The following is an 18757-nucleotide window of genomic DNA, read 5'->3' on the forward strand; positions in this document are numbered from 1 at the left end:
AGTACACGGCAGGGTTCTGCCCAATGCAGCAACTGTCAGCTACTCACTGAAGGATGGTTCCTGGACCTTCACTACAGACCAAGGGCACCCGCAGCAGTCCCAGCTTTTCCCTGTCCCTCTAGCAGAGGCAGAGATATGGTACACACTCACTCTCCCCCGGAGGGAAGAGGACCAGAGAAGGCCCAATAATCAGGCTCTTGGCTGTGTGACCTGCCCCTCTCAAGTGGGTAGAGGCACTGCCAAATTTGGAGTGGCACTGCTCTTAAGTACAGCCAGGAGGAGGGCACCAGGTCTGGCTCATGATTGGTCATGCCCAGGCCTGATGTCACCACCTACCGCTGTCACTCAAGTGCAGCTCCTTGGAGGGGGAAAACCCTATATCAACTACTGGCAACCTGATTGTACCAGGGCTTACTGCCAGTACAGAGGTAGAATAGAAGCCATCAGGTGACCTGGCTACATATGTAGTGGGGGTGTTTTTTTTTTTATATGTACTGGGGGTGTTTTTAAAAAAATATATGTATTTGGGGGTTTTGGTATGTATTTGGGTGGTAGTTTTTTTTGGCATGTATTTGGGGTGTGGGAGGTTGAATGTATTTAGGGGGGAAGGTTTTTTGTATTTGGGGGGTAGTTTTTTTTGTTATGTATTTTGTGGGGGGGATTGCGTGATGGGAGGCGGGATTGAGTGAAAGTGGGGTAATTGACGGAGGGTGGGGGTGAGTGAGAGGAGAGAGGGGGTATAAGAGAGGGGGGAGGGAGTGTGATATGGAGTAAGAGTGAGATGCAGGGGAGAGAAATACATGTGAGGCGGGGGGGATTGAGTGAGAGTTGGGTAATTGATGGAGGGGGGGAGAGTGAGACAGAGGGGAGAGAAATACATGGGATGTGGGAAGGAAATAGAGGGGGCTTGTAAGGTGTGAAATCGGGCGGGGAGGGCCCATAAGAACGCTGACACGGGTGGGGAGGGCGGGGATCGGGGGGGAGGGGGCAGAAATCTATCTACGGCCTTGGTGTACAGTGTCAGCCTTTGTAGGTGCTCTGTTTTTAGACATGTGTTTTGTAATTACTACTGTTTGTACATCTTGCTATTTTGAAATGTGAATTTTACTATTTTTACCTTCATGCAATTGTTGCACTTTTGGATACTGTATACTAAAAAATACTTTTTGCAATGATATAGACTCGTTCTTTCTTTTCCTTCAAATTGTTCTCTCATATTTTGTGGCTTATTTTGTATTTTAATTTGCCAAATTTTATTTGTATAATAAAGAAAGTAAGATCTGAAGAAAACTTGCCTAACTCTTTATCACATTTTAAACCTGGAGAAGGTATGAAAACTGCTTGTTTTATTTACTAAATCTGGATGAATTAGTACAGTAGCTCCTTTTCATTTTCCCCATTGCTTCCAAAAATATTTTCTTTTAACTTGTCAGGCATCATTCATTAATGACTAAAAATCAGAGTTATTACAATTCCAAAAAAAAAAAAAGTGTGATGCAAATCTCACTTCCTGGATAGTTACAAATAAAAGCGCAATGCAAATACATGTTTACACACAGTTTCAACTGATGAACATACTGTACAGTATGTCTTTTTTCAACCTCATCTACTGTGTAGCTGTTTATATATGTATAATAAAATGGTACTATATACAACAACAACAAAAACCCAGAAAGGACTTGCACACACCATTAGCATTTTCTTTAAAAAAAAAAAAATCTTATTTCTTATTCATTGGTGCACAGATCCACTGCCTCCAGCATACAGACAATACAGGAACAAGAATGGTTTGGATCGACACTCAAATATATTGCAGAGTATTAAAAAAAAAATGAAAAAAAGACTTACAGTCTCAGTGTAGCTGGATTCAACTCACTTTTAGTGCAGAATCTGTTTTTTTAAAAATGTAAAAAAAAATTAAAAAAAAAGAGGGGGGGGGGGTGGTTGATCTAATCTAGACATCTATTGCTCTCTAGCACAAAACATGCAACGTTTCAGGATCGGAGCCTGAGGAAAAGGTGATGAACCCTGAATCGTTGCAATTTTTGTGCTAGAATGCAGTAGATGTCTAGATTTAGGTCTAACCCCCCTACTCCCCCCCCCCCCCGGTTTAATTTTTTTTTTTTTAAATGTCTCCAAAATTTATCCATTCCAAAAATGCCATAAAAGGGAACACACACAGAACTCGAAATAAATAACTTTCACACAAGTGTACTGAGAAGAAAAAAAAGATCTATTTGCAAGTAATATGAAAACCCACTCAGCTATCAAAATAAACAACACTTCCGGTGATACTGAGAAAACAGTGTCCCATCAAACCCACTCGTATCTCTAAGCCAACCCAGTGGGAAATAAGAACAGGGAACACTAAAAGATGACTAAAGATCACCAGCAGAAACAGTGCTTCAAACATAAATGCCAGGACATATCCAATCATATGGGGAAATAAATGCCCAATAAAGGGGGACTTAAGTTTCGGGAACTAAGGCCCTTCAAACCAAAACCCGTTCCCTCATAAGAGTCCTCTGGCTCACAAAAAAGCAATAAGCAAATCCAAGGCCGGGTCCCCAGTGGCCACGACGGCGAGCGCGCCGCACACCAGACACTCACCTCTAGTCAGGTAGTGCCCCAGTAGCCAGTGGTGGGATTACATTTTTTTAACAACTGGTTCTTACCTGGGTGGCGAGCAGTGGGCGGCGTCTAATAGCATCTCTCGGCATCTATTTCCCTTCTCAAAATGACCACGTGGCGTCACATGGTGCCGCGTTGCCATGACAATGCCATGTGACGTCACGTAGCATCTCGTGACCATAGCAACGGACGTCACGTGATGCAGTTACGTCCCGTGGCGTTCCCGTTGGCATGGCAACGCGGCGCCCTTTGACGCCATGTGGCCATATTGAAAGGATTTGCAGGGAAATAGATGCAGGGAGATGCTGTCACCGACAGGTGAATGAAGGTAAGAGAATTAAGCACCGGTTCTGCAAACTTGTGAAATTTTAGTAACAGGTTCGTGCGATCCGGCAGAATCCCACCACTGCCAGTAGCTCCTCCTGTGTGCGCTCCCCTCTCACGATGGTGCGTCCGCTGGCAGGGAAGACAATAATTTTGCCTTCCCGTGCCCCAACGCGGTCACATGCTCGGCGGGCAGCCAATGGATGGTCAGATATGCCCAATTATGGCCGCGCCCTCACACGCTTCCCATCGCTCCCTTACAGACCGCAGGTCGCGGCTGTAATCTGCACACGCCGCCAGGCACGCGTGCAGCAGCGAGCACTGGGGACGTAGCCTTAGGCTGGGGCCATGGTGCCTCAGACTATGCTGACACGTCCGCATGCTGAGCGATCAGACTGCCTCAAGGAAGTGATCGCGTCCATGCGGCGTGTGAGTGCGTGCGCGCGGAAGAGGGCGCGCGTTGCGCAAGAAATCTGTTGAAACTGATTTCTTGGTGCGACAGGCCGGTCACGTGAGCGGTTCTCCCAATGATGGCGAACCAGCTCCGTGATGCCCCTAGGCACGCCCCCCACGGCCCGTCCAAAATGGAAAGCACTTGCTTCACGCGGGTCACTTCCCAGCCTCCGCACGCCTCCACGCGGGCGAAGGCACCACGGCCCCAGCCTTAGAAATCACCACAAGCGACCGTCTGGGTCCAGTGTTCCTGATAAGTGAGTATATCTGAGTGTGTTTTCCTATTACTTGCAAACAGAGACTTATTTTCTCAGTACACTTGTGTGAAAGTGATTTATTTAGAGTGCTGTGTGAAAGTGATTTATTTAGAGTGCTGTGTGAAAGTGATTTATTTAGAGTGCTGTGTGAAAGTGATTTATTTAGAGTGCTGTGTGAAAGTGATTTATTTAGAGTGCTGTGTGAAAGTGATTTATTTAGAGTGCTGTGTGAAAGTGATTTATTTAGAGTGCTGTGGGTACCGTTTTATTATAACTAGATTTTTGAGACTCAGGGGTGATTGTCTTACCCCTATGCATCGCTTATACTGGTATAGTGTTAGCGACTTTTTGTAGTGCTGTCTGATCCTAGACATTGCTGTATGTTTATATATGGAAGCAGTCTGCAGCACAGTCACATGGTCACAAAGTAGCATGAGCTCTGCCTCCTGCCTGTCACTGCCCCTGTTTGCGTGGAGCAGTGAGCAGCAGCATGAGCTCCTCCTCCTCCAGTCCCTGCCTCCCTCTCCACTTCCTCATTCACTGGAGAGGAGGCGGCTGTTGCTGCAGATACACCTCATCTACACAAACTTCTCGTGCCAAGTGACTGCTGATATTTCATTATATACACACACACATATTGATTTTCTTCTCTGGTCTCCTTCTTGCCTGTGGAGGGATCCCCGCTCTGTAACCCGTCCTTAGCTGGGAGAGAGGAAATCAGGAAGAAAATGTCCAAGCCACCGCCTAAACCAGTGAAACCAGGTAAAGGAGGGAGGCCAGCCCTCATACTCGCTGCTTCCTCCCCCTCACTGCTTCCTCCCCCTCTAATGATACACAGTATAGCTTTTTGAGGGACCTTCAACAGCAGATAATTTAAACTATTATTGTCACAAAACCGCATTTTTTTAATGATAGAAGCTGTTTACTCTTAACCCAGCTGTACATAAAAGCCTTGTTCAACCCAACTCTTATCCTAACGTTAATATGCCAGCCTAACCTTTACCCTAACCCACATATGTCGGCCTCCCCTAGCCACATGCCAGCCTAACCTTAACCCTTACATTAACATGCCAGCCTAACCTTAACCCTTACACTAACATGCCAGCCTAACCTTAACCCTTACACTAACATGCCAGCCTAACCTTAACCGAACTGTCTAATTCTAATAATGTGACAGAAACTCATTGCTGGCTAAATAATGGAAGAGAGGGGTGGGGGGGTATATAGAGCAGGCTGCCTGGTCAATGGCCACTTCCTTTTTTTGATCACTTCTCACGCAAACTGAATGCTTACATAAAAAGTGCTGTGCTCGGAATTGTGTTTTCCCTTTTGTAATAAAGTGTAATTTACCCTGCGCAGTACTGGGCACTAACACTGCCAGAGGGGCCAGTGACATATTACATCGAAAGGGTTACATTATCATTTAGATCCAAGTGTGATAGTACTAGGGTGTAGCGAATCCCACTATTTATTATTCACACACCCATAACATCAGTTTACAAACTCAGAGTTCCACTTATTTCCCACTGCTTTTTTGCTAGTCACTTGAACCAGTGCATTTAATGGAATGGGTTCTACCTTCATGGCACTGAGTAGTACAGGAGTCACAGCCCAAGGAGAAGCCTCTGTGCTTAACCCAATTCTGGCTGTTAGCTACTGTTTTATAGATGTTCCAGTCTACATTGTTGCTGTATCCTATGGACATCTTTACATTCTGCTTATTTCCATCAGTGTCCTGCAGCACATTGCAAAACAATGAAATGCGAGGATAGAGGAGTAGTCATTCAGCACTGAAAGGGCTAAGGGTGCTTGAAGGTGTGTGCTCCTATTTCTTAACCCCTTCGTTGCCAGAAGATGCTGCTAGGCCTTGCAACACAGAGGTTAAGTTCCCCTTCCACCTCCCTTACTACTGTAGGTTACCACATATGTGGTAAGATAGTGTTGGGCAATGTAAAGTAAGATAATAATGCTGCACTCATCCCCCTGTTGCATGTGTTTGCAGAAAAGAAACATGAGGGATTCAACAAAGTTGCAGCTAGAGGAGGAGACTTTTGCAAACAGTTACATGCTATCAAAGAGTTGGCTTCACTGCTTGTGTGATCACCCCTCCCGAGCAGTACCAGCTTCAAGTTACATTGCTGCTGGCTATATGGAATAGTCAATGGATGTGGTCCATACTGACCAATACTCCTTATTTATGCTTTTGTAACTGAATCGAGAACTGTCTCCCTGTAAATGATTCCTTCATCCCTATGCAAGCTTTAGAAATCTCCCTCATTTTTACCCCAAATATCCATAAACAAAGCTTTCAAATGATGCATGTGTTTACAAATATCATAGCCTGGGATGTTTTGTAAACCATTAAGATACAGAATGCAATAATAAAAATAATCTTTGTACTATTCTCTTTGTATGTTATGGGGTTATTCCTCTTCTTAAATGTACATAACCCAAAAGGAAACTGGATAAGGTGCCTGCGCCATGTTGATTTTGTGCTACGAGTCTCCTCTAACCACAGTAGCAACCAGAGATTAATGTGCCATTTATTAGTAGTGTTGCACTTGTTTTTATTCATTACATGGTAGTGGGTCCAATCCTGATGATTATGGCAGAGTCATGATAAAGTATAAGCTTTTAAATATGCTTATTCATACTCTTTATTGCCATGAATTGCAGTGCTTGTTTTAGGCCGGGGAATGTTGCTTCTAGTTTTTACTTCTGTTCTTCTGACATAAGTGACTTAACTGATCCTGCTGAATAGGACTGCTTTCTGCAGAGCAGCACAATTAACTTAATCCTTGTATTACAGTTGGGTGACCAAATTATCAGGGACATGTTCAAAGCGGATTTTATTATTATTTTTTGCTCAAATTCCCTTTGCTGCTTCTGCATGTCTCAGCTACGACATATCTATTGTGATGGAGGTTTAAAGCCAGGGCTGACCCGGCATGTCTTTGTATAAACTATCTTGTCTCATTATGTAGACAATATGATTTTTTTTTTTTTTTTAAATAAAGGTTTACCTTAACTCGCACTGTGGCATCTAATGATTAGAGATGGGCAAGTTCTCCTTTTGCCATCTGAGTTACATAGTTAGATTGTAGATGAGGTTGAAAAAAGAAATGCGCCCATCAAGTTAAACCTATCCTAAATTTAGACAACAAATACATTATCCTATATTTGTACGTACAGTATATTGATTCAGAGGAAGGCAAACAAAAACCCCAGTGTTATATCATCCAATGAAATATCATAAGGGGAAAAATAAATTCCTTCCTGACTCCCAAGAATTGCCAATCAGATTACTCACATGTTTACTTTATTTGGTATATCCCTGTATACATTTCCTTTCTAAAAAGATGTCCAACCTTTTTTTTTTTTTTAACAAATGTATTGTATCTGCCCTCACAGTCTCCATGGGTAATGAATTCCACAATTTAACTGCCCTTCCTATAAAGAAGTGATTACAGAAATAAAGACGCAAATGAGTGAATATAACTGTTAAAAGAAAAACAGTGTGTGCAGTGCTAAAAAGTGAAATAAAGCGCACTCAATGGTTATGGTGATTGATAAACCAATAGCAGTGATCAATGTTGGTTAATATCCACAAACCATGTGTCTCCTCAAAAGATGGACACGAGAAAAAAAATAGCATAACAGTGTTTTAATGCACAGTGATTAGATCTGGGAGAGTAAAAATGGCACTCGCATTCTCCCAGTTGTATGGCGCAGTGAGCGCATTAAAAGTACACTCTTGCCACTCAGGATGTTACTATAGTCCCCGCAAATATGCCTGAAAATTATTCCCGTCTCCATCTCGATCTTGTGGTTTCCCTGGCTGTCGGCGTGGCAACTTCCGCATCTGCACGCGCACTCGGTATGTTGTCCCACTGGAGTCAGGCAGGCTCTGTTGCCCGCTTCACCTCTTCTTCCTTCCCTGCACGATGTAACGGCTCCCCTCTCTACCCCTCTGACTGTTTCAAACTGACTGGGCGGCCGTACTGCTTACTGTAAAGAACCCTTTCCTTTGTTGCTGGCGAAATGTCCTTTCCAACTTTAAGGGATGACCCCGTGGCCTTTGTACTGCCCATGGGATGAATAGTTCTTTTGAAAGCTCCTTGCACTGTCCCCAAATATATTTGTATATATTATCATATCCCCTCTTATTTTCTAATGTAAACAAATCTAATTTTGCTAGCTTCTCCTCATAAATCAGATTATCCATCCCCTTTATTAATTTGGTGGCTTTTCTCTGTATTCTAGTTCCATAATGTCTTTTATAAGGAGTGGAGCCCAACATTGTACTCCATATTCAAGGTGTCGTCTTACTAATGCTTTATAAAGGGGCATAATAATGTTTACTTCCCTTCCATCCATTGCCTGTTTAATGCAAGATAAGATTTTGTTTGCCTTTGCAGCTACTGCATGACTTTGGGCACTATTGTTAAGCCTGCTTTCTACAAGCACTCCTAAATCTTTCTCCCATCAAGGATTCCCCTCATTTATCCCCATTTAATTTGTAAATCGCCTGTTTATTCTTGTTTCCCAAATGCATAACCTTACATTTATCCGTATTAACCCTCATCTGCCATTTACCTGGCCAAGTTTCCAGTTCTAGCTCCAGTTTATCAAAGTCTTTCTTGAGAAATTAGATCCTGCTCTGATTTTACTACCTTACACAATTTAGTGTCATCAGCAAAGCTGGAGACTTTGCTCTCTGCCAACATCAATGTCATTAATAAACAAGTTAGAAAGCAGGGGTACCAGTTCTCTTTGATAAACTTTATAAAACTCATCCTGAATGTGAAAGAGCAATCGTCTTCTTTGCTGGAGTCCCAAGTGCTATGCATCAGTCATTCACTTTCAAGCTTTCTATCTTTTTTCCTGTGACATGTTGTGCGTGTATTACGGCAATAAGGCACTGCACGCGATACGATAATACATCTTTTGGCTTATTAAAGAATGGATCGGCTTTCAAAAAAGTAGTGGTAGTTTCTGATAAGATTGAGACCTGATTTTTAAATAAATCAAATGAATTAAAAAGGAAACTAAACTGTGTTGGTAAAATAAAAATTTAATTGTGCTGCATACCCCCAATTTACCATCTCGGTTTAGGCTTTGGCTTTAGAATGAGAAACTGGTACTGGGATATTAGTGAGTGCATGCCTGCATGGTGGGGCCTGCAGGGTGGGGCCTGCCTGGACGTACCAGAAAGATGTCTCAACACGCTCTCTTAACTTCCTGTCACATCTTTCTTTACAGAAGCCAGTTACATCACACTGGGGCATAATCTTACAGTGTGACTTATCACATGCATTGCTGTGCTTAGAAAATTGTGATCCCTTGTGAATTAAACAATATCATTTTGTTTTCAAAATGATTTGTCATTATTGCAGCTGCACAAAATCATACAACACAAAACTCTGCTTCTAGGAACTCATGGTTTATAGTTTTTCTTCCAAATCACAGAAGTGTTATGTTGAACAATTTATTTTTTTTTGGTTGCATTTTTAATATAGTTTAGTCCATCATATACAATGTCTTTTTATTTTAATAGGGTTGTCCCTTATAACCGCAGGTAAACGAGAGGCGCAGAAATCTAAAAGCACCTGTGCAACATCTTACCTTGGTGCTGCATTATTAAAATATGTTGTAAGGCAGGGGTGGCCGAAAATATAAAATATTTCCTAGCCAGATGGAATTCTTAGGAACCAGCGTTTAGTTACTTGCGGAAGTGAATGTTCCCAATAGCCCTTCCCACCTGTCGTAGGCGCTTTGTCACTGTGTGTATCTGTTGCGCACGCGCTCACAAATCTCTGCTTGGCTCTGACTAACCCTGCCCCCAGCTCTCCCAATTCCCCAGCTTCGTGATTTTCGGCGACCAGGCACCCGGTATTTTTCCATCCCTGTTTTAAATTGACAAATGTCATAATCCAATCCCCACGAGGGCAAACATTAATTATTGACCCAACCTGGGATGCAGAAAACGCTTACCGAAATATGAATGCCTGGTTATTGGTCAAAAGGATTGGAACTTGTGAAACTCTTCCAAACCAACAGACAAGTGACAAGAAAGAGCCCTTGTAGTTGCAGCACGTTCCAAGGCAGATTCATATCATTACGCTTCAGATCTTATTCTGCTTTGGCCGGGAGGGCTGTTACACTGGAGGGAAGCCATATCGCTCAGAAAATCCCATTTTAATGAATAAGCCCCTATATACTCAAATAATCGAAGCATTGTCTGTCTTAGACAAATAATGGAATTCTGACTCACTCCACTAAACACTGACATTTGCACAAGGATCGTTTTCATTTTTATATAATAAATGTAGTTTTTGTGGTTCTTGAACCGTTAACTATTTGCAGCAATATTATTTTGCATTGGTCAGTACATCAAAAGTTCAATCATACAAGCATTCCTGTTTCTGTGATCCTGATTCTTATTGCTGATTTTATAGCTTGAAAGAAAGTCCGATTTATATAATGGAAGCAACAATAAGCTGTTCTTTTCCTAATGCTTTTTTTAAACCAGGGTCAATTGAGGGAAGGATTGCATAATCTATATGTAGAAATACTGGGGATAGAACATCGTTAAATTGCTATAGTGACATAAACAAAAAATAGAATAGAGTAAAAAAAAATTATTTGCAGTTTTCAACTTTCTGCACATAAAGGAGAATGTTGAATACAAACTAATCTCTTAAGGCCAGATCCATAAAACTCTGTTAACTCAGGGCTTATAACATGTTTCAGAAAGCAGCAATACTACTTTCTAACTTGTTTTCCCAGTTTTTTTTCTTATCTGAATATGTAATGCGTGTGACAATGTATAATCCTACATTCTTACCTACTGTAAGCTAGCAATCGTTTGGTGCTCCTGCTATAAATCTGTCAAAATCCTGATAGTGTGCCTAACATAATGGCTGCTTCAGTCAGTGTGACACAGCAGCTACAATGTATCCTGATATTACTAAAGTAACTATTGTTACAGTTTGCAGCTCAAACTGCTGGGAATATTGGCAGCACATGATCACAAACCGGAAAGTGTTACAATGATCTTCCACTACTGGGAGGTGGATTAAAACCTGCTAGTAAGTCAGAGGATGCTCCGTATATTCCAACTAATTCAAAATGGCATTTAAAGTTGAATAAAAACAGTCACTACTATCTAATACATCAGAACTGATTTATTAAAAAAAACCAAAAAAAAAAAACATAACATTTCACATATTTTGCAGCTTTAAAATCGCAATGGGAATTCTTTACTCCAAGGTTATTGTATATCGGCAAAGATAATGTGCAAAAACAACGGCCAAAGTATCTCATTAGCCTATGCTTAATGTCTCTCTATTGAATGCAATATGCATTTTCTGCTTTATATACGGTATCTCCCAAAACGCTCCACGTGAAGAGAGACCTGGGACACGTGCTAATTTAAATCATTTGGATATGTTAGTGTGGATCCGAATAAGACCACCTTTTAGGCATGTCCTAACTAACGTAACGTTCAGTCCCTGCATTATCCATAGCAGACTTTAGTGGATATGCGCTCGTAGGGAGAACGCTTCTTTTGCATCTCATTGTTTGTCTTTGTCTTTATTTATATCACGCTTTAACATCAGTAATATTAAGGACATAACGGGAATACGCGCTTCATACATTAAATAGGGAACTTGGTGCAAGCAGCTCGACAAATAAGTAACACTGCATATATTGTGTTGGGTAAAAGCACATGAATTTAACCCTCTTGTGTTACAAGCCCCTCTGGCAAGTTGATAAGAAGATGCAAAATGAAGATATCTGCATAAAATTCTATATAGTTTTCTCTGTGCTTCATAGTAATGTTTTTATTGGCAATACAAATGGCTCTAATGTTATTTATAACCTACCACATTAATTGTTTTCCAGTATTCTGTCGGTGTAAAATTGCACTTTTTTTTATTTTTCTTTATCTGAGTGAGGTGCTTTTACGGCAGCCTGTGTGTATTCATTGCTGTCAACTTGTAGAGCAATGCATACTGCCTGTTAGGCTTGTATTATACTAAGTGCGCGCACGGCAATGGAAGATACCTGTCTCCCTATGACAGTGTATCCACTGCCGACGCGCGCGCACGGCGGACAGCGTTGGCGTTGGCAGCTTGGTGGAAATACAAAGAAATTTGTATTTTCGAGCGGCTGCCGTGCCACGTGACACTGTGAGGCCAATCACAGGGAGGCCTACTCTTGCCATCATGGCCACGCCTCCTAGGCGCACGCATCATAGCTTTGCCTATACAAACACAACGCGCACTTACCATAATATGCCTGAAGAGCTGCTGCTTTTATCCTTTTTAAACCTTAGTAGATGTTTTTTTTAAAACTTCTAGAGATCAGATTTCACTATCTGCACTTATTGGACAATTAATCATAATTCATGGAACACCTGCAGCGTCATAAACTTAAAGCTATATATAGCCTAATGGCAACTTGGTTCTTCAATACCTTATTCCCTGACGAACATTTGTATAATACACAAATCTTAAAAGTACAACAACATAGATCCCCTGGGGTATCTGTGTTCAGATAGATGAAGCACATGTACTGCATTGGACATTTCCCTCTCTGTAATGAACTATGCCTTGACTAATTACAGAAATAACAGTATTCTACCAGGTTTGCTCCTTTTTAGAGGGAAAAAAATGAAAACCATATTTGAAAACCATATTTTAATGTTATTGGTTCTTCACAGAAAATTGTAGTCACCGTGAAAGTTTTACTTACTTGTTTTAGTCGTTCCTCCATTTTTATCTGTTCCGCTAATAATTATAAACAGCTTCTGATGTCTTTATGCTTTTTGTTTCTGTTTTTTCTTTTTTTAGGGCAGGTGAAAGTTTTCAGAGCTTTGTACGCTTTCGAACCAAGAACAGTAAGTTTAATTTTTTTTTTTTTCCTGGACATGCTTTTTAATCTCTCAGAAACATAATCCAATACAGCAATGTAAGGAGTAAGCAGTGTGGATTCACAGCATGTTTATTTATTTAAGTATATAATTCCAGGAAAATGTGACTGTTCCTAGCATATGGTTTAAAATAAATCTATATATTAGAAGCTCTCACTCTTTTTTAATGAGTGTTTGATCCACTATTATAAGAGACTCAATGTTTTGGTCCCCACCTTTTGATTCAAAAAGTCTGTCTGCACATACTGCCAGGGCTTCCTCTACCACTCGGCTGCCAGGCACGAGGAAAGATTGTGCAAGATGAATTGGTTTCTACTTCTCTAACTCCCAGTTATACCACCTACATTGTGATATGTTTTACATTTTTCCAGCCCGATGAACTGTTCTTTGATGAAGGGGATATCCTTTATGTTGCAGACATGGTGAGTTACTTTTTGTAGGGCTGAAAGCAAGGCATTAGCACTAAAATAGCCCCCTCCACCCCTCCCTCCCCCAAAAGGTTCTAGTAAGGCGTAGCCATATATATCCGTTGTATTTTACTGCTGCAGGGATTTATATTAATGAGACTGATGTCACCAAGGTATAACCATCCCATTAGAGATAAATTGGAAGTATATCTGCAAAAGTACTGCACCTCAAAACTATTTGAAGGCCCATTAAAAATGTTTATTTTTTTGTGCCTTAACAAAAAATACATGTTTTTCACATTTATTCCCATGACCTTTTACTCGGATATTAACTGTAATACTAAACAGATGGCTATATCCTTTATTTTAATACTTTGTTTTTTTTTATGCCTTTAAATTAAAAGGTCATTTTTTTTTTAACACAAGCCTTTAAATTACATCCTTTTGGTTATCTTGTTAATGTTTCTTATTTTTAGAGTGATTCAAATTGGTGGAAAGGCACATGTAAAGGAAAAACAGGTCTTATACCAAGCAATTATGGTAAGTTCCTGCAAGAAAATGCAATCTGTAATACATGTCTGTTCTACTGTCATTTTAGCCAAGGTGTGAAAACAAAACCGCAATCTTTGCTTGTCGACTCAAAAATATTTTTTTTAATTTGTGGTGGCCATTGAAATTGTTGTTTTCGCTCAGCTGATACCTTTGTGCAGTTTCCCATTCCTGAGATGCAAAGTACTGAAAGAAGGGATCATAGGAATAAATACATAGAAAGCCAAACAAAATGTAATGTAGTAATGTATCAATAAATCATTTTATATGTAGGATGTTTTCCAAAACAAAAAACAGTAATGGTGGGGTGGGGGGGAGGGGGGGGGGGGATCTTGGATGCTGCATGATACTAGTTGAGCGGTGGAAGCATCTCAGATGGGACTGCTGTATTAACAAGGGATAAACTATTCAATTAACGTTCTCTGCAACGTTAAATAAGTGTCTTCTGTCTTTCCAAAATGAGGAACAATGCCTAATTATGAAATAATATAAATATATATATATATATATATAATATATATATATTAGAAAAAAAGGAAAAGCGCCCGATCCATGTGTAAAATCCAATAACAAGGTTTAATATAACACGAACAAAGACAATTTCACACTCACACTTTTCCAATATATAAAAAGCGTTGTATGGGACAAGCCCATGCACCAGACATGTGTCAAACTGTAGCAGGTTCCTTCCGTTCCAACTTGCTGTGGAAAACTGCAGGGCTTCACTGCTGCTGGTGTCACCGTCTCAGCGTCTCTCCAGCAACCCGAATGAGCAACCTGCAGTTCCTATTCAGCACAGCTCGTCTTGGATCGGCTAACAGGGAACTCCTTTGCTAGTGTCTGGTTTGAACTGCTCCACCACCGTAGCTTGTCAACCAGTGATTTCATCCTGATGAAATCCGCTGAGTCGGAAGAAACGCGTAGGGTCACGTGGTTGACAAGATACGGTGGTGGAGCAGTTCAAAACAGACACCAGCAAAGGAGTTCCCTGTTAGCCGATCCAAGACGAGCCGTGCTGAATAGGAACTGCAGGTTGCTCATTCGGGTTGCCAGAGAGACGCTGAGACGGTGACACCAGCAGCAGTGAAGCCCTGCAGTTTTCCACAGCAAGTTGGAACGGAAGGAACCTGCTACAGTTTGACACATGTCTGGTGCATGGGCTTGTCCCATACAACGCTTTTTATATATTGGAAAAGTGTGAGTGTGCAATTGTCTTTGTCCGTGTTATATTAAACCTTGTTATTGGATTTTACACATGGATCGGGCGCTTTTCCTTTCTCTTTTTTTCTAATAGGTATCGATTGGGAGGTTGTTGACCCCAAGGTAGAAGCAGCCCGGACCACAAATTTCCTTTAAGGTTTTTTTTAGTTACAGGACATTTTTATTATTTGGTCTATTGGACTATTTTTTTGAATAATATATTTTTATACATATATTTTTCTATTTTTTTTTACATTTTTTCACGACATAGATTTTTAAAAATTTTTCATTTGTGTGATATTTATTTTTATTGTAATTTCATGTGCACATTTACCACGTATTTTTTAATATATATGTTATAATTATTTCCATCATCCTGGTTTATACCACACTACTATTAACCATATGGTTGTTTATAGGCATCTTTGCAGGGTGTGACATTTTGACCATCAGCATCAGAGTTACAGCAATTTAGGTGTATGTGATCACGGGCGCTGTCTATTATATATATAATATATATATATATATATATATATATATATATATATATATATATATATATATATATATATGTATTGAACTATGTAAAGAATAATGCAGCATATAAAAGTTATAGTTATTGTTTTTCCACGATACACGATTATAGGAGAATTATGGAGCATGATGTCTGTATAATTTATATATTTTAGGGACAGGCTGCTTTCCTTAGCCAGAAAACAAAATGGAGTCTGTGCTTCTAATAGACACATGTTCATTTATGAGGGTTTGCTCCTTTTTAGTTGTCCGTAGTATTTTTTAAAAAGGTGTAGGGGAAAGCAGTCAGTATTGATGTCAAATATCATACAAGAAACAAAGGGGTAAAATGAAATTCATCTTTCTCAGCTCATACTACTGTATGTACATATTAATGCAAGCATACATTGCTTTGCAGTGCGTTACCGGCATCTGTACTAGTGCCAAGGTCAATGTGTCATCACAAGCTGTTTTTTTTTTGTTTAAAAAAAAAAAAAATATCTATTTTATCTATGACAAGCATCAGGGGTACAAACAAGACAGAAATGGAGCGACGCTTCGGACCTCCCGGTTCTTTCTCAAGTTCTCTCTTTCTTCTCTTTTCTCTTTCTCTCTCTCGGGGAAAAAATGAAGTAGCTCCTACTGATTCCTAAAACTAATCAAGGTGTATATATAAACACAAAGGCTATATACTGGTGCTGACCAAAAAGTTATTTTGGAGTGTGTGCAGACTATTATATAAACACAATATAAAATATAAACAAATGTGCTTATTAAATAAACATAAAAGGAACATTAAAATAAATATATCCAAAAAAAGTGTATAGATACTAAAAACAATACAATTAAAATTCCAGTCCAAGTACACTGTCCTTCAGAGTCTTTGCAGCCTGAATTTAGGGATCACCAATCCCTCAAGGATATCTGGGAAAAAACAAAAACAAACAGACGCACTCCTAGTGTATTAAAGTTTTACAATTTATGTAGGACTGAAATTTTTTATAAAATGCGCACTCACAAACAGAGCTAGAACAACAGCATTTATCAGATATAATCTTCGTCCTAATAGAACAAAAATCCCAGACGAAACGCGTAGGGTGTGTTTGGAGTGGCAAGTGCAGCAGCTCTTAATTTTTACTGCAAGCACGGAGAGACTAGAACTTATTGGCGGTTGATCGGAAGGTAGCCCAAGCGGGTATCCATTCTGCGGGACATCGCGAGTGAGCTGAGAGCTGAGCCTATCAGAGGAGAGGTGTCTGTGAGAGGAGGGACGTGAGTGGATTGGCGCACGGCGCACAAACACCATTTCCGGTATACAAATGCTGCTGTTGTTGCTCTTTGCGAGTGCGCATTTTATAATATTTTTCAGTCCTACATAAATTGTAAAACTTGAATACATTAGGAGTGCGGCTGTTTTCTTTTTGTTTTCCCCCAGATATATATGTATGTATATGTAGAGGGGTATCGGTACCGTGTTAGCCGAGATTTAATAATCAAAAATGAATAGACGATACCGTCTATTTTTTATTTTATATTTATGTATGTATATGTAATATTTTTTCCCAAAAAACTGCCGGCACTCCACTTAAAAGTAAACAAAGTTTGGTGCTTATCCCATAACACAATAATAGACCATACGATACCGGTTGAAGCACGACATCAAGGGACAGCACTCGGGTAAGTTGATCACAAGTTCTTTGTATTGAAAAATACACAAAAACCGACGTTTCGGTCCCCCAGTGGGTTCACCTTGAGAAAGGGTTTTTGTGACTTTTTCAATACAAAGAACTTGTGATCAACTTACCTGAGTGCTGTCCCTTGATGTCGTGCTTCAACCGGTATTGTTTCTACAATCTGTGGGTAATCTGATTTTAGAATCTGCTTTTGAGGAAAGACGCACACGTAAAAACCTGTGCAGTACTTTCAGCTGAAAGGAGCAAAAACAACATATGGGGTTCAGGAGAGATATATAGAGACACACACACACACACACACACACACACACACACACACACACACACACACACACACACACACACACACACACACACACACACACACACACACACACACACACACACACGAAAGTACACACACACACACACACACGAATGTACACACACACACACACACGAATGTACACACACACACACACGAATGTACACACTCTTTGAATTTTTTAGCAGGTCTTAAATTAGGTAAATACAACCTCAGATGAACAACACACACACATACACATACACATAAGAAAGTACACACTCTTTGAATTTTTTAGCAGGTCTTAAATTAGGTAAATACAACCTCAGATGAACAACCACACATGACATATTACACTGTGTCATGATTTATTTAACAAAAATAAAGCCAAAATGGAGATGCCATGTGTGAAAAACTAAGTATACCTTATGATTCAATAGCTTGTAGAACCACCTTTAGCAGCAATAACTTGAAGTAATCGTTTTCTGTATGACTTTATCAGTCTCTCACCTCATTGTGGAGGAATTTTGACCCACTCTTCTTTACAATGTTACTTCAGTTCATTGAGGTTTGCAGGCATTTGTTTATGCACAGCTCTCTTAAGGTCCTGCCACAGCATTTCAATCAGGTTGAGGTCTGGACTTTGACTGGGCCATTGCAACACCTTGATTCTTTTCTTTTTCAGCCATTCTGTTGTAGATTTGCTGGTGTGCTTGGGATCATTGTCCTGTTGCATGACCCAATTTCGACCAAGCTTTAGCTGTCGGAGAGATGGCCTCACATTTGACTCTAGAATACTTTGGTATATAGAGGAGTTCATGATCGACTCAATGACTGCAAGGTTCCCAGGTCCTGTGGCTGCAAAACAAGCCCAAATTATCACCCCTCCACCACTGTGCTTGACAGTTGGTATGAGGTGTTTGTGCTGATATGCTGTGTTTGGTTTTCGCCAAATGTGGCGCTGTGCATTATGGCCAAACATCTCCACTTTGGTCTCGTCTGTCCAAAGGACATTGTTCCAGAAGTCTTGTGGTTTGTTCAGATGCAACTTTTCAAACCTAAGCTGTGCTGCCATGTTTTTTTTTTTAGAGAGAAGAGGCTTTCTCCTTGCAACCCTTCTAAACAAACCGTACTTGTTCAGTCTATTACTAATTGTACTGTCATGAACTTTAACATTTAACATGCTAACTGAGGCCTGTCGAGTCTGATATGTAACTGTTGTTTTTTTTTTGCAATTTCTCTGAGCATTGCACGGTCTGACCTTGGGGTGAATTTGCTGGGACGTCCACTCCTTGGAAGATTAGCAACTGTCTTGAATGTTTTCCACTTTTGAATAATCTTTCTCACTGTAGAATGATGGACTTTAAATTGTTTGGAAATGGCCTTATAACCCTTCCCAGATTGATGGACAGCAACAATTGCTTCTCTAAGATCATTGCTGATGTCTTTCCTCCTTTGCATTGTGTTAACACACACCTGAATGCTCCAGACCAGCAAACTGCTAAAAC

The 18757-nt window shown here is 40.3% G+C and overlaps 1 protein-coding gene across 2 annotated transcripts in view; it reads left to right on the forward strand.

The window, feature by feature from the left end:
* OSTF1 (osteoclast stimulating factor 1) overlaps positions 1-18757 on the forward strand; it is a 69105-nt gene that overhangs the window by 30314 nt on the left and 20034 nt on the right. Inside the window, exons 1-4 of one of the 2 annotated variants that reach the window (XM_075598513.1) lie at positions 4173-4427; positions 12524-12570; positions 12975-13025; positions 13487-13550. In XM_075598513.1, the coding sequence (XP_075454628.1) occupies positions 4394-4427; positions 12524-12570; positions 12975-13025; positions 13487-13550 (196 nt within the window). In that variant the 5' untranslated portion in view covers positions 4173-4393. Of the gene's footprint in view, positions 1-4172; positions 4428-12523; positions 12571-12974; positions 13026-13486; positions 13551-18757 lie in introns of those variants that run through there. The other variant, XM_075598504.1, reaches the window with a different exon arrangement.

Source organism: Ascaphus truei, chromosome 1 (assembly GCF_040206685.1).
Source record: "Ascaphus truei isolate aAscTru1 chromosome 1, aAscTru1.hap1, whole genome shotgun sequence".
NCBI lineage: Eukaryota > Metazoa > Chordata > Amphibia > Anura > Ascaphidae > Ascaphus > Ascaphus truei.